This window comes from Eubalaena glacialis, chromosome 3, assembly GCF_028564815.1.
Source record: "Eubalaena glacialis isolate mEubGla1 chromosome 3, mEubGla1.1.hap2.+ XY, whole genome shotgun sequence".
NCBI classification, from domain to species: Eukaryota; Metazoa; Chordata; class Mammalia; order Artiodactyla; family Balaenidae; genus Eubalaena; species Eubalaena glacialis.
This window is the reverse complement of record NC_083718.1, coordinates 114,430,676-114,456,389: the sequence shown is the minus strand read 5'-3', so window position 1 is coordinate 114,456,389 and position 25,714 is coordinate 114,430,676. Positions and strand designations below refer to the sequence as shown.

Here is a 25,714-nt window from a genome sequence, read left to right as displayed (position 1 = left end):
GGGATGTGTTACGACTCCAGTACCTGAGACTTTTCTGTCTCTGAATTATCCTCTTTCCTGAAAATACTGTTAGATCCTTAACCTTACGTTTCACTCTATTTTTCAGTAAAGGATTATGCCCGGACTTCATATCTGTAACCGTTATTTCAGCCAGCCACAGCCTTCGGGAAGAAACCCAACCCGCTTGCGCAAGCGCCCAGTAGCAGATAAAGCGGCGCACAGGGATTTACAGTGCGCATGAGCAATTAGAAGCAGCAAGGCGGGAAGTGCTGCGCAGGCGCGTTTGGCAGACTCGCTAGGTGGGCACTCTCGGAGGCGGCGACCCAGGCGTTTGGGGAGCCAGAGAAGTCGTATTCCTTTAAACCGTGAGTTTCCGACGGTTTGCTCCATGGCGCGGGATTGTGAGGGATTAGAAACGAATTCTGGATCGTGACTTCGGTCTCTTCGCAGCGCAGTTACCACCCCGCCCCCACTTCGGATCCCGCTGACGTGCGGCGGGAAGGTCGTGCGCCTGCGCACTAAGCATCCCGTTCGGTCTGGCGTCTGAGGGAAGAAAGTCCTTCCCCGCGGAGCTCGCAATCCGCGCTCGCCGAGGGATCCCGTTCATTCCCCCTTCTCTTCCTCCGCCCGGCGCTCGTGAGCCGTGTCGTATCAATTCTCCACCAACTTGCGTGGGGCCTTGGACAAGCCGCCTGTCGCTGCCTTTCAATAGTCAAACGGTCTCCTCCTCCAGCCCTCTTCCTCAGGTCGAACCACTCTCCCCACTAAGGTCTCTCCCCCCGCATTCGCTGCCTCTGCAGTTCCCACCGCCGCCCTTGCCCCTGACGGCGGCTGCCGGGGAGACTCCTCTGTTAGGCACGTTTCCCTTTGGCCCCCTGCCGGTGTTTCTGGGAGGTGAAAGTGAAGCCCATGGAATCCTTAGAAATGGCTCACGGTTTTCCTTCCTTTGGGGATTTGGACATACGGTGCGTTTTTAATTGTTTGCCCCTTTGGGGACAGTAGCATTTTTTAGTGCTTAGTTCACTGAGTGATTTAAACTTCTCATCTTCTCCAGTATGCCGAGTTTCACAGCTGCTTTGCTCCCCCTGTGGACATGACCCCTTAGCTGGCGTTTTGCGCCGCAGTTGCTTTGCGATGGAGGCTTCTTTGGGGATTCAGATGGAGGAGCCAACAGCTTTTTCTCCCCTTCGTGGCCGGTTTCTGGCGGATGGCTCATTAAAAAAACATGAGCGGAATTTTAAACTACCAGGTATGTGTTCATTGCCAAAGATGTACAGGCAACAATTCTGTAATTTCGATTATTTAAAAACAAACAACAAAAAACACGTCCTGAATCTTAAAGTGAGTTGTATGTTTATATAGGAGCATTTTACGAATCAGTGAAGCTTCATAAGATCTAGATTTAGGATTGGATTGCATTTTAGAAGGAGGATTGTAGTCCACCATGTCATTTTACAGATGAAGTTGCTAGAGTCTAATATTAGTCGTTGTCTAAGAACACAAAGTTTGTTGATATCCAAACTAGAATTTCTCTTCTAGACCTGTGTTCTTATTTCTAATCACCAAATTGCATTAAGCTTGAATTTAGAAATCGGCATTGGAGGGACTTTCACTTACATATTCAAAGACAGAATTAGTTGACAAAAGTAAATGAAATGTTTGTAGCAGTAATGAAGGACTGTATCTCAGTGTACATCATGAAGTGTTGCTTCACCCTTACCCAGACCTTGAAATGAGAAGGAGAGGGTCAAACAATGCCTGATCTTGTACACTGTAACATGCACCTTCATTCCTGCAGTGTGCCTGGGACATAGCAGGCATTTAATAAATATTGGTTAAATAGGAGTTCCAATTGACTGTTGTTATTTTTTTCTTTTCTTTTCTTAAAATGTAGCTAAATGTTCTTTTCTTTGTCTTAAGCATATTTAGTGCTTTTTCAAAAATATTAATTTTGACCTTTCGTCCATGATATATACTTATACACTACAAAATAGACTTTAACTCGACCCTAGAAAAATATGACATCCCATACTTTTGCTTTCTGACTAAGGGTAAACTCATCTTTGATGTTAAAATGAGTACCATTCCTGATGTCCCTATTTGATGAAAGCCACTATTATTCCAGTTAAAGTTTCTATGCTTAAAACTTTAGAGTTGTCTTTGACTTATGCTTTGTATTTGCTCCCCTCATCCAGTCACCCAATTTTATCTTACTTCCTTTTAGTAGGTATAGTGTTGCCTCTTCCCATTCCCACTTTCACCACATTAATTCATTCCCTTACACTTTGCTCCTGAATTACAACGAAGTTTCTTACTTAAACTGCCTGCTTTCACTTCTTTTTTCATCCTCCAGTTCATTTTGTACACTGCCACTAGAATAATCTTAAAATGCCACTTTCATCCAGTTTCATGGATGCTTTCCCTCTTCCCTTCCATTTTTCTTGCAATTACCTGTTTTTCACGGTTCACCTTTCCCTATGTCATCAGACACATAATACAATAACAGTCATTATATTATTATTCTTCTTGTATTGTTTAGCACTCTGTGTATTTTGTCTCTTCAGTTATACTATAAGGTCCTTGAAGGCAGTATCTTGTATAGCTTCTGATGTACATTGTGCATTAGGCAGAGTGTATGAATGAATGAATCTGACTTGGGTCTAGCATACGTTCAGGTAAAAAGTACTATTCTAATACTCTTCTGAAAAACTGCTAGGAAATGAAGAGTGGTGTGAATTTTATTCCAAATTTCCAAAGTTTGGTGGCTTTTATATGGAACAGAACATTGAACATTATAAACAGTACCTTTGATAATTTATAAAACATGCTGAAATTTTATTCATATGGTTCTTTTTTATTTGACCCTTAATAAAAGCTAAGATTATATCAAAACCATAACTTGAATAAGGAGTAAAGCTGATGAAGTCCAGGCACATAACTGTCTCATGATCTAATGTGATTTACTCTCCTTTGATGTAATAACTTTTGGATGGTGGGATTTTTATATATCTTTGTATTCCCAGAGCCTAACAGTCTTCAACACATAATAGGTGCCTGAAAATATTTGGTTGAATGATTAGATATCATTCATCCAAAGGATATAAAGTAAAATTTTTAGTACAATGGCTGCATAGTATGGCCCTTTGTTTTGGGATATTTGTCAGCTTTTTATAACTTTTTTTCTGATAAAAATTATACATGCTTATTGAAGAAAATACAGAAAGTCAAAAGTAAGAAAATATCCCACTGTACAGATATTGCCACTGTTGACATTTTGTTGTATTCCTTTGGTTTCCTGTGCATATAGAGATACATTTTTTAAAAAACTGAATTAGGATCACAGCCAACTTATTTCTGATCTCCATTTTTAACTTAGCAATATATATCTTGAACATTTCTTAATGTAATTAAATACTCTGCGCTTGGACTGCCTGATGTTCCATTGCATGGTATCCTATAATTTATTTAATTGCCTTTTCTTATTGAACCTTTAGATTGTCTTCCGTTTTTTCCTATTAAGAAAAATGCTGCAATGAACAAAGTACCTGGCAAAGTATTAGATCAAATGTTTATTCCTTCATTCTTTCAGCAGGCTTTTTTTTTTTTTAAGTATCTACCATATGCCAAGTTTAGTAAGTGATAAAGATCTTTTCAGTGAAAGAATGAAGTATAAACTGTATATATACTGAATGTCTCCTCCATACTGTTGAACTGTACTGGAAGGCTTGCTTTCATTGTGTTATATGGATGCTCTTAGCCTACGATTCTAAAGTAGGTTATAGGTAACGTCCTGGTTTGCCTGAGACAGATCCAGTTTATGCCTGTTGTCACAGTGTAATTATTAGTGCCCCCTTTCACTCTGAAGACTGTCCCAGTTTGGGCTAAATTATATGATCTCCCTAGTTGTAGGAAGCATTATTTTAGGCAGTACATGAAGCCCCAGAATAAGCATGACATATATTCCTGGAGGTCAGTTTTACTCCATGGTAAGTAATTGAAAACATTTCATTTGTTTGATGAATATTTCTTAAATGTCTATGTCTGTTATGTGCAGGCACCTTTCTAGGTGCTAGGTGCTAGGAATAAATCCGTTCGTAAAACAGACAAAAATCAGTGCCCTCAATCTAGTGGATAGAGATAGAAAATGAATAAATAGTATGTTCAAAAGTGATTAGTGCTGTGAAGAAAATGTAGAGGGGAAGGGGAGATGGTGATTTTAGTAAGTGTAATTGGTTGGAGAAGGCTTCAGTGTGGTACCATTTGAACTAGGACTTGAAGGTGGTGAAGGAGTGAGCTGTGCGTGTATCTGGGGAAAAGCATTCCAGACAGAGGAATCAGCAAGTACAAAGGCCCTGAGCTGGGAGTGTGCCTAGCATTTAGAAATAGCTAGGAGGTCATGTGAGTGGAAGTGCGAGAGTGATGAGAGTGAAGTCGAAGAGAGGGGTGAGGAAAGGAGGTAGTTCTTTGGCTTTTACGTGGCACAAGATGAGGGTGAAAGCAGGGAGTATGGTTAAGGACGCTGTTGCTATAGCCAACTTGGATATATTATGTAGCAGAAAAAAAAATTTGCTTAAAATTTCGAAACAGAAGCGTAGACCTTCATAATATTTAATGAAGACCTAAACAATATTTTACTTTGTGGACTTTTCAGGGTCTTGCCCCAGTCCTCAAAGTATATATTCATTGGTCTCTGCCTTTAGTAGTATTTTCTAGCTTTTGATATGAGTACTCTCTTTCACTGTCTACTCTCATCTCCCAATTCAGAATCTGGGGATTTTTCATTCACTTTGGTCATCAGGAAATTTTTCTGTTGTTCAGAAACATCAAAATTGTTCTGCAGTGACAGGAAACCTTAATATAAACATAGTTTGAGTTTTGTAGGGATATGTAAGTACATAGTAAGTGAGTGGTGGTGTGGAAGCACATTGAGCTTGCATAGTCATTCACATGGCCTTGCATTACAGTATTTTCTTACTACTTATATTTTCTTCCTGGTTATTTCTAACAGTTAACCAGCATCTCTCCTACTAACTGCCAGCTCATGTTTATGCAAAGGGAAGTTCCAAAATGCGGAACTCGTAGGAAAAGCATAGAATATTGTAGTTGGAAGGTAAAGTTCATCTAATCCAGTTCCTTTGTTTTAAAGGTTAAAAACCTGAACACTGATGTGGTTTAATTATAGGAGTTGAATCCAGACTCTTTAGATTCCAAGCTTTTTTCTATATCAGCACTGTCCAATAGAACTTTATGCGCTAACAGAAATGTTTGTATGTTGTCACATGTGGCTAATGTGACTGAGGAAGTTGATTTTTAATTGTATTTAATTTTAATTTAAATAGCCACATGAAACTATATCATCCTACTACAAGCTTTTGTAATTAATCATGTATATACAACAAAACATGCACACAAACACTTCAATACATTTAGTAATAAAAAGACCACAAATGGTTCTTAAAATATTTCATCATACCTAAACACAATTAATTGTAAGATACACCATTATTTTATGTACTGCTCAGAAATACTGCCAGTTATACTGTGACAGTGCTTTCCTTAACACCTAGAATTTTTTTTTATAGTTATTAGAAGAGTTCTTTTAGATGTAATTAGACAAATAATTGTATATCTCTGGGACATACATGAAATGGAAAATAAACATTTCAGATCTGTCTCTTCTGAATCACTTTTTTTACTCAGACTCGTTGATATCCTATTTTTTTCCCTCACAATATTGTTCTCATACATTAGTTTTTGTTTTTTTGGCTGCATTGGGTCTTCATTGCAGTGCACAGGCTTCTCACGGCGGTGGCTTCTCTTGTTGCGGAGCACAGGCTCTAGGCACTCGGGCTTCAGTAGTTGCGGCATGCGGGCTCAGTAGTTGTGGCTCACGGGCTCTAGAGCGCAGGCTTAGTAGTTGTGGAGCACGGGCTTAGTTGCTCCGTGCATGTGGGATCTTCCCGGACCAGGGCTCGAACCCATGTGCCCTGCATTGGCAGGCGGATTCTTAACCACTGCGCCACCAGGGAAGTCCCTGTTCTCAAACATTAGTGATGCAGAATTTCTTTGAAGAATTCATTAAAAAAAAAAAAGCCATTATTAATGAGTTCTTAAGAACAGCCCAGTTATGTGGAGCTGGCCTAGGTTTGATTTCTACTTCACCACCTCTGCTATTCCTCCCTACAGCCATTTGGCTCTTAAGCGTTAAATGTGAATGCTCCTCTGTGATTTCTTGAATTTTCTTCAGGTCATTGACACCTGTTGTATAAGTTTTGATGCTGGCCAGCAACAGTTGTAAGTTGCATCCCAATTTCAGAGTCGTTAAAATTGTGTCTTAGAATCAAAGAAATGTAATAACAAATTGAATATATCATTTTAGTGCCTTTTCATGATGCCTTTCCTATGACACTGGAATTTGAAGCTGGTTGGACTTGACACTCATTAGGAATGATTGTAATTGACTGTGGCAACTATTACTGCTAGAAAGCCAGCTTTTCCCCCAGGCCTTGGTTTTGTTTTCCAGGGAGAAGTACTGTGGTAGCTGATAGTGAAGTGATTGCTTTTGTCTTTGGCTTCACTCTGTTGTAACTTGTAAACTTTTGCTTTTTTTTTTTTCCTACAGCTGTCTCTGAACAACCGTGAGGATAGTAAGAATTCATTCATTCAACAAACATGCCAGGCAGTTTTCTAAGAGCTGAGTGCATTGTGGTGAATTATACAGACAGGGAGCCTGTACTGGTGGAGCTTATATTCTAGTGGGAGGAGGCAGACAGCAAACAAACAAACAGGATAATTTTATAGTGAATAAGAACTCCAAAGACAATAAACAGGGTAATGTGGATAATGGGAGGAGCGCTAATTTAACTAGCGATGTCAGAGGAAACTGTGACAATTGAGCCAGCCATAGGAAGTTATGAGGGAAGAAGATTTCAAGTAGAGGGAATAGTAAGAGCAAAAGCCCTAAAGAAATAATGTTAATAATAGAAACCACAACAATAAGAATCACCAGTATAATTTAATATTTACAATGTGTCGGGCATGGTGTTAGAAGCTGCTCTTGTGTTATGTATATTATTTCATTTAATCCTCACAGTATTTCAGCGGCATGTGTACTGTTCTGCCCCCTTTTCTATAGATGGGGAAATTAAGGCTCACAGAGGATAAGCTGTGTGCTCTAGAAAGGTCATACCAGCTGGGTAATAGTGGAGCCAGCATTTTGATTTGGGCCTCTCATCTCCAAAACTGGTTCACAGGATTACTGTTATATTGCTTGTTATATTGAAATCCATGAAGCTTCTCCAGTTCATCTGCAAGGTAGATGGGAAGGTGAGGGTAATTTAAGTAAGTTCTTCCCATTACCTTAGATGGAGTGATATAGTGGAAAGGCTACTGGATTAGGTCTTCTTGGCCTCTTATTTAATCTCCACCTCTTCGTATTCTTCACCTCAGATTTATCCTCCACTTGTCATCTTCCTGCTTAAAAACTTTACATGGCCTTCCTTTGCATCCTCTGCCTTTCCTTTCTCAGCCACATTGAATTTTGTTATCTCTCCTACTCTCCCCTCCCTCCACAATAATCCATGCCTTTTTCCTTTTCCATGTCTTTGCATAGATAGTAGTTCCTTCCTAAAATGCCTTCTTGCACTTTCTCTACTTGGTGAATGCTTCAAAACACAGGTTAACAGTCACCTGAAGCTTCCTGGCACCTTCAGAAGTGTTCATTCCCCTCCCCCCTTCTACCTAGTAATATGTGCATTCCTCTAATATTACAGTTAAAATCTTGTATTAAAAGTGAGCTTTTAACATCTGTCTCTTCCACCAGACTAAGCTCCTAGAGAACAGGGGCCTCACCACCTTTGTTCATTTGTATTTTTAATATGCCAATTGCTGGGCATTTTTAAAAACACAGTGTTTGTTAAATGAGTGAGTCTATAAACTTATCAGCAGTACCTCTGTGAAATTGGACAAGTGATTTAATTTCCCTGAATATGGATTCCTTCTCTGAAAGATCAGGATAATTATTTCTGTTCTCCCAATATCACAGTGCTATTATGTAGCTCTGAAAAGATAACATGTGTGAAGGTGCTTTGAAAATGTCTTAAAACTGTTGCATGATGCAGAGTGTTATTATAACTTTAAAAGTAGCTGATGCTTGGCCTAGATATTGTAATAAAATCTGAGGACTCTTATGTAGTTCTTTTTTGTATCCAGTAGTTTATCACATTTTGTATTATTGCCTCTCTGAATTTTAACCATGTAGGTTTTTGTAAAGAGCTTATATTTATTTAAAAGTAATGATTTTTCTGCTGTCAAGATATAGGATACTACTGGTAATTGCGACAATTTTTAAAGAATATTTTTTTTAACATTTTTGAGACCTTTAGTAGACCTTCTTTCTAGAGTATACTGTGAATATTCAATATGTAAAACTTTTCCAAGCCTGTAAGATTTTGTATCTTTGGGGGGAAAGAAATAGTTTTCAAGAAGATTGCATTGTGTCCTTGTCATGCCATCTAGTGATCGCAGCACAAATTGTTTAGTTATTTTTTAAATTTAGCTTCTTCATTGTGTTGTACTCTATGCAGTGACAGTGTATCTATATATTAGTATGTAATTTCAGAGTAGCAGCAATTGGGTGTGAGTGATTCAGTTACTTTGCAGTTTTGTCTGTTTAAGCGGTGTGTGAGTTAGAGCAACTTGATGGGGTTTTAGTCTTATCATGAGTTTAAGGTTTTTTGTAGATATTTTTATTTGTAATATAATTATGTTTTAGAAATTATTTTATTGAGATTTTTTAACCTAAGTAATTAATTGTACCTAAATTCTTTTTTTCCTTGATAGGTGTTAAGAAAGATATTCAGAAGCTTTACGAAGCTGTACCACAGCTTGGTAATGTGTTTAAGATTAAGGACAAAATTGGAGAAGGTAATCTGGGGATATACTTCATTATCTTTATAAGCTTTTTTTTCCTCCTGTTTTCCTTTGTATAATCTTGATTTTCATTATTATTTCTTATTGGAAAAATACCCCTTTTAAAAATACTAAGACCATGGTTATATTACTAATTATCAGATTTTCTTTTTTCCTTGGAAAGAATGGAAGAATAAATAAATATTTACAGTAAAATGAACAGTCCTATTTTAACCTTTATAATTTTATACTATTAAAAGTATTGCTATATTAATAATATATTATTAATGATAATTATTAAAAATAAAAAGTTTAAGATTTAAGTGGGGGGATTTGATCAGGGAAAGCTGAATCTTTTTTCTCTTTCTCCATTGCGTTTAGGTAGAATTGTATGTTGAACAATGGCGATTTTTCATGGCAAAATGATGAAAATAAAGTGGTAACAATATTTATAGGATAGTCAGTATTTACGTAAATACCATTGAGAGACTGGCAATCATATTGATTGAATGAAGGGTGAATTTGGCAGACAGATATGAAGGGATTGAGAAGATAAAAGATAATAGAACTTTTTAGTGACTATACTGAGAAATAGTAAATAAAAACTTAACAGTAAAAAAACCCCAAAAAGCAACAAAACTTCCATTTATTCATTGCTTGCTTTTCACAATGGAAAGTGTGAGATGAGAAAAGGCTGAGTCAGTGAAGGCAGAGAAATGAGAAGATGAGATGATTTGGGATGTAAGAAGCAAATCTTTACATTTTTTTTCTTAGCTTTTTTTGAACACTGACTTAGTGTTCAAAAACTTTGTTCTGGAAAACTGATGTCCTCATAACAAATAGCTAACTATTCCTGGAGAGGGGAAGGAGTGGAGTGTGATCTAAGGCTAATAAGTTTGGAAACTATAGCATGTATAGCTCCCTTTTGGTTATTTATGATGTACTTCAGTACATTAAAGGTCTAGAAATAATCTATCAATTTGCTTTAACTCAGTATTTCTCAGATTTAACTGACCACCAAATCTTATATTTTTTCTGTTTAGTTTCATGGTGAATTTAAAAGTTTAAAAAAACTTTTTAAAATAAAAAATGTAGTTTTTTTTTTCCGCTAAGACTGTTATCATTTTTACTTCTAACAGAACTGAATCCAAGTCTTAAGAAAGTAATTTCCAATGATAATATTGTAGAAAGATATTTGGTAGATTGGGTCATACCATGGAAATATTTTATGCTAACTCAGTCAAACAGATTTACTGTATAGCTTTGCTGAATTAATATACCCCCTAAAGACGTGAGGACAGTTAAGAATGTATTAAAAATTGAAAATAAGTTGTATTTACAAATGTGTTTGCTTTTTGTATTCAGTGTCATTAAAATATTGATGACAGATTATGATAATTTTATGGGTTCCAAACAGTTTTTAAGAATATTTTAGCATTGTCTCATAAACATTTTTAAAAACCAAATATTGAAAAATCTAATAAATTGTTTTACAGGCACTTTCAGCTCTGTGTATTTGGCCACAACACAGTTACAAGTAGGACCTGAAGAGAAAATTGCTCTGAAACACTTAATTCCAACAAGTCATCCTGTAAGAATTGCAGCTGAGCTTCAGTGCCTAACAGTGGCTGGGTAGGCAATTTAAAGATATTTTTAATTGAACTGCTGTATATAATTTTTAAGATTTTTAAGTAGATACCTAATAGGAATGATGAGATTGTGGATTAAACATATTCTTCAGTCAGGTGTTTGCAGTTTGCTAGTACTTCTCCGCTAATCTTGGAATGGCTACTTAAGTTTATATTAATTTTTAGAGTTGATTTCTCCTGAGGCTCAGCTTGACTTCCTGCTCTCTTACCACTTCTTTTTCTAATCTTCCTGCCAAATCATAAACCTTGGCTTCCATGGTGTAGATATTTTTTTAAATGTGGGGAACTCATATTTCACATCTCCCCAGATATTGACAGCCTCATCTCATATTTTATTTTGAACAGCAGAATCCTCTGGCATGTCTTTCTATTTGGTTTCTCTCTGCTAGGTCATTCCTGTCAACATAGAGACATGATGTAGTATCTCTTATCCTCCCTGTACCGCCATCCCTCTTCCAGCTACTCCATCATTTCTTTGCTTACCTTCATGGCCAGACTTCTCAAAAATTACCTGCACAGACTGTTTTCACTTCCACACCCGCCTTTTGCCACACACACACAGTGAGGCTGCTCTCCGCTATGCTAAACGGAAACTACTTTAGAGGCAACCACGACTTTGTTTTGCCGGTTCCTTTTTCTGTTCACATGAACTCCTGGCAGTGTTTAACATAATTGATTTGAACCATTGTCTTTTGACTTCTGTACTACCATATACTCCTTGATTTCTTCCTGCTTTATTTGGCCTTTCATTTTCAGTATCCTTTGCCAGTTCTTCCTCTTCCACCTGACCCCTAAATGTTGGAGTTCCTCAGTGCTTGATCCTGGGCTTTCTTTCTCTAGACTTCTTTAGGTGGTGTCATGTATTCCATGTGGCTTTAAATATATAGTAATGATTCCCATAAGTGTATATCTAACCTCAGACCTCTTAACTGCAGATCTGTATATATCCACCTGACGATTTGATATTTCCATTTGGGTACCTAATAAACATCTCAAACCTAATATGCCAAAAACTAAATTTTAATCCACCTTCACCTGCCCCAAAAATTACCTATTGCAACAATCTGTTTTCATCTACCCATCTCAGCAAATGGTACCCCACAGTCTACCTAGTTACTCAAGCCAGAAACCTAGTAATCACACTCAATTTCTCCATTTCTCTCCTAGTCCACTCCATCACCATGTCCTGGCAATTCTGCCTCCAAAATATATCTAAAATCTCATCCATATCTTTGTCTTCTCAACTGCTATCTCAGTCCAAGTCTAGATTACTACAATAGCCTGCTTCTTCTCTTCCCCTCTTAATCCCATAGTCACAAAACAGCCAGAGTGATCCTTAAAGTATAAAAATATGTATGTATGTAATATAAATTGGATACTATTACTTCCACTACTTAACAATTCTTCAGTGGTTTCCCAATGTTCTTTGAAAAAAAAATCCAACTTTATCCCATGCCAGCCTTTCCACCTCCTTCACTGTGCTCTATTTTCTTTAGCTCCTCAAATTTGTGTCAAGAGCTTTCTCACTTCAGGGCCACTACCCATACTTCTTCCCTATCCAGGAAGACCCCTCCCAGTCCTTGCATGCTGACTCCTCATCTTTCTGCTCTGAGCAAGAATGGTACCACTTCAAAGAGGTCTTCTCTGAATTAGATTCTATTTTTTATTGTCACAGCACCTTTTGATATCTTTCAAAACCCTTACCATAATTTGTCATTATTTGTTACCTGGTTTATTATCCATATTGCCCACTATTTAGTAAAGTCCGTGAGGGCAGAAATCATGTTAATTTTAATTGACCTTCTCGTCCTTAATGTCTAACATAGTGTCTGTCAAGTAACAGTGCCCACTAAATATCTATTGAATGAATAAACACACCTATTAATTTGTTTTACCCCTCTGTTTATTATAGAAGACAAGAGAATAAGATGGCTTTTGTAAGGCATGATTACATAATACCTTCTAGTCCCCTGAATAAGATTATTCCTTTTTCCACACTTTAAATAACTCCCTCTACCACTTTTTCTTTCCTTGTTGTTCAAAAATGTGCATGTCAAAAAAAGTCTACCTGATCTTGCTTCCTTTCTAGCTCCCACACTGGTTTTTATTGTTTGACAGATATTTCAGGAAAATTGTCTTTATGTTCTGTTTCCATTGTATACTATTTTCCCTCCTTAAATCCTGTTTGGCCTCTTCCTTTCCACTTAAACTGCTTTCTGAAAATTAGTCAATTCCTTTTTGCCAGTTAATTCCTCTTTGCCAGACTGAAAGCCTTCCCTCAGTCCTTATTCTAATTGACCTCCTTGTTGATCACCCCTTCCTTGAAAACTCCTCACTTGCGGATGTCCCTATCTGGGCTTTCTGCTCCTTCCTTATTTTGCCCTCCAACATGAGACTTTTCCAAGGTTCAGTTTTCTCTTCTCTAATAATTTCACAGCTTTAGGTATCATTTATCTATAATACTGTCACTGACTTACACTTGACTTCTCACTTAAGATATAGTCTTGTATCTAAATATCTCTGTCAAAATGGTGAGGTTTTGGTTTTTGATGCTTCTTTTCCTGTTTTCTCTACATATTTTGTTGGTATCCATGTTGTTTTACTTACTCAGTCTCAAAACTGTGAAAATCCAGTTTACCCTATTTTCCTCACCTTTCTCTGAGGTAGTATAGTATAGTGGTTAAGAGTCTAGGTCTGGAGCACACTGCCTGGATTCAAATTCTGGCTCCATGACCTACTAGTTGAGTTACCTTGGGGAAGTTCCTTAGCCTGTCTGTCCCTCAGTTTCCTTATATGTTAAAAAAAAAAAAGGGGGGTGGGTAGGAAATAATGCCACCATCCTTATAGGGTTGTTGTGAAAATTAAGTGAATTTGTTGATAGGTGTGAAGTGCTTGGATCAGAGCTTGGCATGTAGTGAATGTTCAATAAATATTAGCTATTATTAATTTTTACTTGATTTATTTATTACTGTTACCATCTTATCTGCTACTAAGTCTTGTTAATTCATTTTTATTATTCATCTTTTCCTTCCCATTCTATCACCTCCCCAATTAAAACTATAATTATCTCGTTTTGAATTATAACCTCATAACTGGTACTGTTTTTGTTTTAAAAAAAAAACCTTTATCTTGTATAAGTCAGTTAAATGAGTAATCTCTCCTATATGGTGATGGTTTTAAGTTAGTTTTCTGGCATTATTTATGCATTGCTAAAATTGCATTTTTAAAAAAACTGCATAAAGTTTCAGTTCATTTGACCTTTCTTCTGAAGTTCGTTGTGCATTTTTCCACTAGGGGGCAAGACAATGTCATGGGAGTTAAATACTGCTTTAGGAAAAATGATCATGTGGTTATTGCTATGCCATATCTGGAACATGAGTCCTTTTTGGTAGGTTTTAATATTTCTTGAGTTTTTATTAGCTAAATATTTCATTGAAAACAATCTTATAACCTTATTCATAACTTTATTTTAGGACATTTTGAATTCTCTTTCTTTTCAAGAAGTACGGGAATATATGTTTAATCTGTTCAAAGCTTTGAAACGCATTCATCAGTTTGGTATTGTTCACCGTGATGTTAAGCCCAGCAATTTTTTATATAATAGGCGCTTGAGACAGTAAGTATGGAAAGTTACCAGCAAATACTTATACTTGACTGAATCTGTGCTGTGGGGTCCATCTCTTAGATGCAGAGCATCCTGCAACAGCCACACACATCTTTTTCTGTTTCAGATTTTCATTGTGGTTGAGGAAGGGAAATACCCTCAAGGAGAAGAAAAAATTGTGTTAGTAAAACAGTGTACGTCATGAGGTGTAGCATGGCTCAGTGGAAATAGCTAAAAGAGACTTAGAAAGGGTCTAGTTTTTTGTTCGTTTGTTTGTTTAACCTTATACATTTATCTCTGGGCTTCATTTTTGTTTTCTAGTAAATGAGGGGATTGGACCACATGATAGCCAATTTCATGTTTCAACACTAAAGTTTTGTTTTTTGAATATTTTTTATGCTGATTATATACATAGAGGCATTGTAAGCTAAAAACTTAAAAACTGCTGTTTATATAATGGCTCATATTGAGTATAATAAGGATAATAGAACCATAACTTCTTTTCTTGGGCTTTTGTATTCCTGACTTTTAATTTTTTCTTTAATTAATCAGATTTTTAAACCATGATTTTAATTTATTTTTCTTTTAAACTTGTTTAATTAAAACTTATCTGCTATGATGCCATCTCTGCCACCATCAGAGGACAAAGGATTGTGTTTACATCCTGCATTCCTTGTTGCCTTGTCTGCACAAGCCATTGGAAGAAGGGGAGAAAAGATGTTTTCTTGTGTGGGATACATCTTTCCTTAATTTTCAGTAGTTAGCTATTAAATCCTTACTTTGTCTGTAAAGCTTACTTTTCTTTTTTCAAGAATGTTATAAATCCTTAATTTATCCCCCACAGAATACAGTTTCTGTGTGAATATGGTTTGAGCATATTATGATATTAACTAAGCTTTGTTACAGAGAAGTAAAAGTGCTTATTTTTGTTTCATAGGTATGCCTTGGTAGACTTTGGTTTGGCCCAAGGAACCCATGATACTAAAATAGAGCTTCTCAAATTTGTCCAGTCTGAAGCTCAGCAGGAAAGCTGTTCACAAAATAAATCCTATGTAATCACCGGAAACAAAATTTCATTGAGTGGCCCAGCAGCACCTAAGGAGCTGGATCAGCAGCCTACCACAAAAACTTCTCTTAAAAGGCCCTACCCAGATGCACAAATTCAGATTAAACAAGGAAAAGATGGAAAGGTTCTACCTCTTTTATTTCTTAAGTACTAACACGGTTCTAGACATGTACTCCATTCAACAGAGGGAGTTATAATTCTAGGATAACACTTGCAACAAAAAAAAATGTTGTTTACACGTGTTATATATTCAGTTGATTAGATTTCACTAAGATTTACAATGGATTGTTTTATGATTTCAGAACTGAAAATTTTGCTTGGTAGATTTATAATGTCTTTGTCATTATAATTGCATTATATAACAAAAATGGAAAATAATAAATTTTCCCTGCATGTTATAAAGTTCGTATTAATTATCCTTTTTAAAAGAAAGCATTAGTTATAGGGGAAAAATTCTGAAGTGTCTATCTCCATTTTAGCTGCACAGCAAAATGTAACATCCATGCAGGTGGTTTTAGAATTTTTTAGTTATATATATTTGTGGACTGTGATAACATTGTATGGGGGTTAAGAGTTCTGTCTAGACTGTTTTCTCCTTTCACAGAAGTGTTTTGGTGCCTGAGAATGACTTGGATGCAGCTGTTGTTGTTTTATGTCACTTAACTCTTTCAAAACTATGGCAGAGTACAGCTGGCAGAAAGTGTTACAGATATAATCCTTATTTTCCTTGTTTTTGTTGGTATTGTAGGAGGGATCTGTAGGCCTTTCTGTCCAGCGCTCTGTTTTTGGAGAAAGAAATTTCAATATACACAGCTCCATTTCACATGAGAGCCCTGCAGTGAAAGTAAGTAATGTAGCTTAATAGTGCAATCATCAGTCAGTCGTACACTGGAGAGAATTTGGGGAATGGCTAGCTTTTATTATCAGTAAGTTTTTAAGAGTTTTGCTTTAGCAGAAGGTATTACTGCTTTGAGCATCTAGTCAATGCTTTCATTTTCTCCAGTTCTGAACTTTTCTTTTGGAATTTTTCGTCATTTTTGATTAGCTGACTATTGTTGCTCTTTCTCTAAAGGAACATTTAGAACATTAAGGCCTTTTCTCTCATTGGCTGGCACGTGAGGTCCCAACAACCAACACATTTCTGACACACAATTGATAGCGTAAAGATATTTGTAAAATTTACAGAATTATCATCAATGTTAAGTGGTTTTAAATTGACTTACGATATCCTGTAGCAGCTAGATAGCATGAGGAACAAATTAAAACTAATTTTAGCCAATGTAATTGTGCAGTTTACAGTTCTGAAATGGAGTTAGACACTAGAATGTAACTGTTTTGTAACATTTCAGGAAAAGTTCTAATAAAGTGTAATACAAATATTCACCAAACTAGGAATGGTTAGTAAATTTTTAATATGTTTATTCAACACAGTAACCTAAAGAGACCTTAAATATTTTGATAGATGAGTGTTTATTTACAATCCAACAGCACATTCAGCAGTTTTGAAAGTTACGCTTCCCCTATTGCTTTTTGCTCTACTAGCATCTCAAAGGCATCATGTTAAATGCCATGAAAATAGAGAATATGACTTTTCTTTTACAGCTTATGAAGCAGTCAAAGACTGTGGATTTACTCTCTAGAAAATTAGCAACAAAAAAGAAGGCTGTTTCTACAAAAGTTATGAATAGTGGTGTGATGAGGAAAACTGCCAGTTCTTGCCCAGCTAGCCTGACCTGTGACTGTTACGCAACAGATAAAGTTTGCAGTATTTGCCTTTCAAGGTAATGTGTTTTGATGGTGCTATAAAATCACCAGCATGCTGCCAGACAAGATGAGAAATTGCATTGATTTTGGTGGACAGTTGATTTGAGTGAGTGAAAGGGAACAATGCAGTTCTGTGAACTGCATAGGCACTAATGCAGATTGGTACCTTGAAGAGCAAAGGACAAGTATTGTCATATTTGTTCCATTGACATGCAAATGCTCTTTGGAAAACATTTGCTTTTACATGCAAATAATTTTGGTAGGGGTAGGGATAGCTCTTATGAAACTTCAGAATTGCATGTTTTACTTGCTGATTTGATCTTGTTTTCTTTCTTTATTCCTGCCTGTGTAGAATAACCTGAACCAAATACTAGAACTCTTCTCTCACTCCCACCTTCAGCTCTTTGCCACATAAATTTCTTTCTTCCCTTCGACTTTTATAAGCTTTCATGAGCCTTTCCTGATTAACTCAAGTATATAAGTGAACAGGTATCTCAGAAATTAATCACTCCAAACAGAAATAAATTTTTATACCTCAGAGTTCCCATTGTATTCTATTTTTCTGTTATGGTTCTTACCATATACTACCTCTTTTTATGCCTGGAAGTTACCTTAAAACCCTTCTGGAATAAGGCCTGGGAACTGGTGTGGGGGGAGAGACCTATAGAAACAAAATCCAGGATTTTCATCACACTGGATTATCATTTGCTTTGTAATAACTTATATTTATATAGATATCAAGGTAGAATTTACTGTGAACTAAATTGATAAATGTTTTTTTGGTCTTAAATAATTAAACTTTACATAACTAGAAAAATCTTATTTCATCATCATAAGGCGGCAACAGGTTGCACCTAGGGCAGGTACACCAGGATTTAGAGCACCAGAGGTCTTGACAAAGTGCCCCAACCAAACTACAGGTATGTTGCACTAGAAATACAGAGCCCAGTTAAATTGGTTGCCGTGGGTGTATTTTATTTTATGATTTTTGTCTACTTATGATTAAATTTGAGCTCTGCTGCTTTTAACTAAGTTATGTAAGTGGTTCTAGCAGTGTGGCATTCCCATTTTTGAGATAGTGCTATTTATGAAAGCTCCTAATCCTAGTGTTTCCTTTTTTTTTTTTTTACCCGAAAGATTGCATTTTGCTTATCTATTTACAAGATGATTTTACCAGGAATAATTTTAACATCACCTTTGTGGGGGAAAAAATTGTGTTTAGTAGTATTTGCTAACTTAAGACTTGCAACATTTTGTGTTTGTCTAATACCTCAAAATTCTTCTGTGATACACATATGATTGTGTGTTTGATTAAAATTTTTTGTTATTGTGAAAACAATATAATAGCATTAAAGAGATTTTTGAAAAAGAAAAATGTCTACAGCCTGAAAGAGTTGTCATGGAACATCTTATTGAATAGATGAACACTGCTATTCACTTGGATTATGGACCTTACAGAAATGTATTCATTTGTTCTATGTTTATTCTGTGCTTGCTAATGATATAAAAAATGAATGAAACTCTCTGCTTATACTCTGGTCAGGACACACTTGCAAATATAAAATAACCTGTTAAGTATGGTTATAAAACTTTATACAGAGTATTTTAGGGGTATCTAACCTTATCTGAAGGGATTATGGAAGGAAGTTCATGGAAGATAGAACATCTGAAAAGAGAATGTAAATTTGAGTGAGGGGTTTGCATGAGCAGAGGAACTCAAGAAATAGCATGGTCATACAGGAATCAATAAAGTTTAGTGCTGCTGGAATGTATGATGAAAGTCAAGGAGTGGTGAGAAATAAACCTGGGAAAAGGTAGACAGTGTCGGATCACAGTTGTTGTATGGCTTGGACTGTATCCTGTAGGTTTTGGAAAGTTATTCAAGGGAAAGGGATGGTAATAATTGTATTCTAGATGGGTCATTCTGGCAGGTGTACAGAGAGGACCAGATCCAGGTGAGAGATGATGAAAACCTGAACGAGGGCAGTAATAGTACAAATGAACAGAAAAGTGAAGAATTGGGGACTTCCTGGCGGTCCAGTGGTTAAGACTTCACCTTCCAGTGCAGGGTGTGCAGGATCGATCCCTGGTCAGGGAGCTAGGATCCCGCATGCCTCATGGCCAAAAAACCAGAACATAGAACAGAAGCAATAGTGTAACAAATTCAATAAAAACTTTAAAAATGGTCCACATCAAAAAAATCTTTGAAAAGAGAAGCGAAGAATTGGAAAGGCAGAGCTTGATGGATAATTGGATGCGGGATTTGGGTATGAAGTGGTGAGGAAAAGGCATCCAGGATGTTTATCAGACTCCTAGATTGGGAGATTTGAATGGGTACCAGTAACCAAGGGGAGAATAAAGAAGTAACTGGTGTACAGGGAAAGATGAAGATGATTGAGGGCATAATTGGTTTGAGATATATGTGGAACATCCAGATAGAGATGTCCAACAGGATAAAAGTAAGTGAAGCACAGGGAAGTCTGGACTGGAAATACAGTTGACTGTCATCATTACTATATAAAAGGTAGTTGAAGCTGTGAAGTGTATGGGCCAATAAGGGAGAGTATATAGGGTAGAAGCTGGAACTCTGGGTAACCTCAGCCCTTAAGGCTTGGAGAAAACATTGAAGGAGCAGGCGGAGGTACAAAGGGAACCAAGAAAGGCAGATGACGCAGTGGCCAAGGGAGTAGAGCCAATAACTTGATGATACTGGGAGTTCAGCCATTAGGAGAGAAGATGTCCCTAAACATTTTTTTTTTTGGCCACATGGCATGTGGGATCTTAGTTCCCCGACCAGGGATCGATCCCATGCCCCCTGCAGTAGATGCGCAGAGTCTTAACCACTGGACAGCCAGGGAAGTCCCCCTAAACATTTTTTTTAAAAATGAGTTTCTTCACATGAGGCTGAGCTGGTCTTAATCATAACTGCCAGAATTCTAGAGATTAATAGTTTCTACAGCAAAAGTTAGGGTTAACATATTGCTGAAGACGAGCTTCTAATGTTTAATACTTTTCACTAAAGTGAAACACTTTCATTACTATGGTGTGTAACTCTTGGGGTACATCCAAATTTTTTCGTACATAGCTACTTTGGATTTATTTTGATGTTATAAAATGTGCATTTACTTAGTGATGAAATATCCTTTTAAACTTAGCAACTTTCATGTTGCTTGAGAAAGAAAATACTGTATTTTGCATTAAGGATGTTAAACCAGGGATTCTTAACCCTGAAATCATTAAAAGCACCTGAGGAACTTTAAAAAAAAATACTGATGCCTGAGCCCTACTCCAGAACAATTAAATCAGAACCTCTGAGGGGATTGGCCGGGGCATCAGAATTTTTTTAAGGCTCTTAAGAGGATTTGAATGTACAGTAAAGGTTGAGAACTACTGATGTAGGAGTAAAATTATAGATTGAGGATTTTTTTTAAAGTTTGTTTTCTGTTACAGCAATTGACATGTGGTCTGCAGGTGTCATATTCCTTTCTTTGCTTAGTGGACGATATCCATTTTATAAAGCAAGTGATGATTTAACCGCTCTGGCTCAAATTATGACAATTCGTGGATCCAGGGAAACTATCCAGGCTGCTAAAACTTTTGGTAAGCAATTTTATATTATAGAACAAAACAAATACCTTTGATTATCTCCTACAAATCACTTAATAAATTATTATGAAATTCTCTTTACAAATAAACATATTCATAATGTTCTCTGATGTTAGATACAAAGTTTCTCAATTGCTTGAAAATTAATTGCATTGTGTAAGAAAATAATTTATCACTTCTCTTCTCTACATGTAATCAGTTTATCTTATCAAGTGCAGAGTACTACACTTTTCCAATATTTAAAGTTCAACTTTATAATCTTAAAAGAATAAGGAATAAAATCTTAACTCCCTGTAGTTATGGTTTGACTTTATTACATAAATATTTTTCATAATATGTTTTAATTTGTTTATTGTATATTTATTAAGCATCAGGTGCTCTTGGGCCTGCCTTAAATACTCTTAGTCTGTATTAACAAGTAAATAGTTAATTATAATACAGTGTAGTAAGGACTGCAGTAGGGGACATAATAGGATGTATGTTGTTGTCAGGTTCCTTAGGGTTAGAGTAGCTGAGAAGCGAAATGAACAGAATTCCTTTACTGATGGAGTAATATTGTAAGCATTTATTGGACGTGGGAAGTCATCTTAGCTACACAAGTTCTTGTACTTCAAGTCTGGGATATGCAGTGTACCTCATAGGGCACCTGAGAATTATCTCAGCCTTGCTCTTGCCAACAACTTGAACTCAAATGGCCACCTTGTATTTATTCTCCATGCACAATTATAGTTAATACTTTCCAAAGTGGGTGGGTGTGATTGATTGAGTCAGCATGCTGCCCCAAAATATGGAACACTTCTTTGGGACAAAATTTCAGTCAACCCACCTCAAAAGTCGTTGGGCTGCCTCTTGCCCACCCCCAAAATAAGTGGGTCTTAATCAGGGGTGCATATCAGAATTATCTGAGGAACTTCAAGAAATACATATGCCTGTCTCACCGCACCTATTCCTGGAAAATATGGTTCAGAAAAGTATGATACCTAGAAAGCGTTGAGGCTTGTTAGTTTGAAAACACAAGTGATTTTGACCAAGAACATTTCTGAGTAAGAACCACTGCAAAAATGATTGTCTCTCGCTTGGGCACCAGTGCCGTGGTCTGATCCACCAGGAAGGCTTAGTGGCGATTGTGGTTCTGCAGCACAGTCTACGACTTGCACCTTTCTTGAAACTATAATAAGAAAATTTTATCTGAGGGTGATAGGGTGAGATATTACATACACACATGGGAAATGGAACCATGAAGCAAAGCCTTGGAAATTGTATTCTTACATGAGAATGTTTATTTTCAACTGATGGGGAAAACTATCATCTGCTATTGAATAACTTCATAAGAAGTTTATGAACATGAAATTTATCAAACGCTAAAACATTTTGTTGAAGAGCTCAAATCTCCCCCATTTGTAATAGTAAATAATGACCAAAAATGGAAGTGCAACATCTAACAAAAAAACATTGTAGGGCAAGCATCATGATAGCAGGCAAGGGCTTTTAGAGATTTATCATTGTAATGCTTGTTGTCATATTTTTAAAAATGCTGTATAGCACTTGTCTTAGTTTCATTAGTATGACTTCTGTAGTTACAGCTGACCCTTGAAAAACATGGGTTTGAACTGCTTGGATCCACTTATTTGCAGATATTTTTCAGTAAGTACTACAGAACTGCACGATCCACAGTTGGTTGAATTCACATATCAGAACTGCAGATACGGAGGACAGACTATAAATTTATATGTAGATTTTTGACTGCGTGGGGGTCAGCCCTCCTGACTCCCTTGATATTCAAGGGTCAGCTGTATTGCAGTCAAATCTTACTATAACTTTGGGCTGAATACAAAAGGATTCAGAACTTCAACAACGATGACCTTGTTCCCCTTTATGACCCAAAGAGACTTACCAGAACAGCAGGAGCACTTCTCTACTTCTCTTGTGTTGTGTGTAACCTTCCCCTCTGTCCTCAACCCCTAGACCTGGCCCCATTGTAGACTGTCATTAAGTACTCGTTGAATTAAATAAATTCAGAAGAAAAACCTTGAGCTGTTCTCCTCTGGCTATAATTTTTTAGAGAGAATAGGAATAATGAAATAGATTTAAAAGTAAAACAGGATTAACACGCTCTACCCTCACAAACTTAGTTTTGGGTAGTTTATTTCCTTTGTCCCTCACTGCTTCCCCCCACCACCTTTTTTCCCACCACCTTAGTCCACCTATCCAGCAGAGATGAGTGTATGTAAAAGTAACTTTTTATCATCCAGAGATAGATTGTTTTGTTAACAATCCACATACCCCAGAAAGGAATCTAAGTGCTGTGCAAACTCATTGTTTAGAGCCATTTCTATTTAATAAGGAAATAATACGGCAAAAGTAACAGACTATTGCCTATTTGTGTGCCTAGCTTATTTTTGCCCATGTCTAATAATTTTGTTGGGGAATTGTTTCAAAGACATCTATATTTTTTAAAACAAAGATCTGGTTGGTTTATTAACTGATTTAAAAACATTTATTGAGACCGTATGTGTACTAGGTTAGATAGACTATTATTGCGTCTCTTCTCATAGAGCTTAAATTCTAATGGGAGAGAAAAAATAAACAAATACATACTGTCAGACAGACGGGTGGTATTGAGAAAAATAAAAGGGGAAAGGGAGTGAAGAAGGCTTAGCTATTTTGAATAGTTTGGTTAAGGACAGCATCTGTAATAAGGATGTGATATTTGAACAAAGATGTGAGAAGCTGAATAATGCCTTTTTGTCTAGTCCAACAGGCATTAATTGAGAACCTAGTATGTACCTAGTATGGATGTCTAGGTTTTGGGGGTTCAAAGATAAAAAAGACAGTCCCTATCTTCAAAGGCTCATAGTCTAGCAGGTGAGACAGACATATATTTTATCAGTTACAATACAGAATAGCAAAAATAATAGAAACCTTCACAGGATATAACAGAAGCTTAGAATGATCAACTCTGTGAGTGTCAGGCCTCTTAGAGGTAACGCTTGAACTGAGTGGTGCCTTAAGTGGGAGTATTCTGGGCACGGAGTTGAGGGGGAGGTGCAGGGCATCCTAATCAAAGACAGGAACCATGTAGTCAGAGGCATGTAGAAGCTTGGAAGAGGGAGAGGGAATGGGAGCTGCAGCTGATTAAAGATTACAGAAGAATATAATGAAGCTGGAGACTTTGACAGAGTCAAGTGAGTCCTTTACTTATTAAGCCACTGCTTTCTACTTACTATCTTTCACTTTATGATTTGACCTTCAACTATGTAAGGTAAAACACAACTTAAATGTAGCACGTGATGTTCTATCTCATATTCAATGTAAATATATCCAAAAAGCATGCAGTTGGACTTGCATGTTTCTCATGGGAGAGACTTCTGATATATTCAAATAATATAAAATATGTATATTTTTTCTCTTTTAGGCAAATCAATATTGTGTAGCAAAGAAGTTCCAGCACAAGACTTGAGAAAACTCTGTGAGAAGCTCAGAGGTGTAAATTCTAACACTCCTAAATTAACAAGTGATATACAAGAGCTCACTTCTCAAGACCCAACTTTTTCAGAGAAGATGGACCATAAAGCTGCTCACCTCATACAAACACCTAAAACACAACACTCAGGGAATTCATTGTATAAAGGGGACAGTAGTGGCTGTGGGGGTAATTTTGATGAGTCTCCTACCAATCTAGAAGGCTGGGATGAGGTACCTGATGCAGCTTACGACCTGCTTGATAAACTCCTAGATCTAAATCCGGCTTCAAGAATAACAGCAGAAGAAGCTTTGTTGCATCCATTTTTCAAAGATATGAGCTTATGATTATTGTTCTTTAAAGTTTGCTGTTGTGTATTGTGAGGTGAAAAAGAGTTATTTGTAATAGCCATAAATTCTTGATTGGAGACCCGGGCAGGGTGAATAATTTATTTAAAAGTTTTAGTATTTGCTCTCCTGGCAGATTCTAAAATATGGATTAAGATTATTTAAGATGACTAGGATAGTTCTTAGACTAACAAAATGATCTTTGAGTTAGATCTACCCGAGTAGAATCAGATCTTTCATTTCCCTAATTACTTGTCACTGCCATATGCAGAAATAAGAGCAGTCTTAGCCTAGTACATAGGGGTTCAAGGTACAAGTCTTAAAATTAAGGGTTGTGACAGGGATTAAATGAGTCAAAAGACTTAACTTACTGGTTTCTTTGAACTATCTGTACTTTTGGAAAACTCCACCTGGTCCTGGTACTCTAACCATTCTGTAGGTAAAGAAGATAATTTCCTTTTCTAGAGGCATATATTATACCTTTTATGAACACTAAAACAATGAGAAAATATTGGGGGGATATTACTTGAAATTGAATTTAATTTATTATTTTTTAAAAGTATTTTGTGAAAGCATTTTTTGTGTAAATTGCCATGTTTTTCTTAATGGTTTCTCTTGATTTTTCTGCCTTCTCTACCCCCACCTAACACATTTTCCTTGGAAATTTTATGATACTTTCCACAAAGTTTCTGGGTGCTTTGTTAAATATTGCCTGTGTTCACAGTTGAGAAATTAAAATAGTGTGTTCACTGGTTGATAAAGGGAAGCTGCAGGACTAAGGTAAAGATTGATAGTCCAAAATGCTTTTCTTTTTCTCTGAACGCGTATTGTTTTTTCATACCATCTTAGATATGATTAGGTAGCTGCTAAAAGGAAAAGTGAACACAGAATTGAGAATATTATTGGAGATTTTTCCTCTGGCTAGAGCCATTCTATACCCTGTTTTGACCAAGTTGGTCCTGCTCAGAGAATGATGCTTACTAGAGTCTTGGGGTAGGTTGGGAAGAGTTCTAAAGAAGTAGGCAATGCAGAAAAGGAACTAAGATAGAGGTTTATGTATTATGACATTCCAAAATGATATATATATCAATGACAGCATATCAAATTTACTATGGGAAATAAGTCTGCGAGTGTGGGTCTGCTGAGAAGTTTCCCACTTAGTAGTCATAGAGTTATAGTACAGCTAAGGAAGATACAACATTCTTTTTGTTGTTTTGAGCACTGAAGTTAGTATGTCTTATCTATACTCCGTTTGGCAAGTATTATATATATATATATACCATTACCATTGATCTGCTAGCTTCT

At 36.6% G+C, this 25,714-nt stretch overlaps 1 protein-coding gene across 4 annotated transcripts; it reads left to right on the top strand.

Annotated features, from left to right (window-relative positions):
• The first annotated feature begins 272 nt into the window (after positions 1–272).
• CDC7 (cell division cycle 7) lies at positions 273–25,714 on the top strand. Of its 4 annotated transcripts, none has more exons than XM_061186323.1 (13): positions 273–365; positions 456–965; positions 1,055–1,249; positions 8,842–8,925; positions 10,407–10,542; positions 13,854–13,947; positions 14,033–14,175; positions 15,101–15,353; positions 15,978–16,073; positions 16,832–17,010; positions 17,831–17,913; positions 20,444–20,593; positions 24,015–25,714. In XM_061186323.1, the coding sequence occupies exons 3-13, from the start codon at positions 1,135–1,137 to the stop codon at positions 24,407–24,409; spliced, it is 1,728 nt and encodes a 575-aa protein (XP_061042306.1). In that variant the 5' UTR covers positions 273–365; positions 456–965; positions 1,055–1,134; the 3' UTR covers positions 24,410–25,714. The 4 variants fall into 4 exon arrangements, with proteins under 4 accessions (XP_061042306.1, XP_061042308.1, XP_061042305.1 ...); XM_061186325.1 differs by having other exon boundaries at positions 451–746; XM_061186322.1 differs by having other exon boundaries at positions 451–965.

Coding starts and splice junctions, on each gene's coding strand:
- CDC7 (XM_061186324.1), top strand. CDS start 1,135: ATGGAGGCTTCTTTGGGGATTCAGATGGAGGAGCCAACAGCTTTTTCT. Junction 10,543..13,853: donor CAGTGCCTAACAGTGGCTGG/GTAGGCAATTTA, acceptor TTTTTCCACTAG/GGGGCAAGACAATGTCATGG. Junction 17,011..17,830: donor TGCAGTATTTGCCTTTCAAG/GTAATGTGTTTT, acceptor CATCATCATAAG/GCGGCAACAGGTTGCACCTA.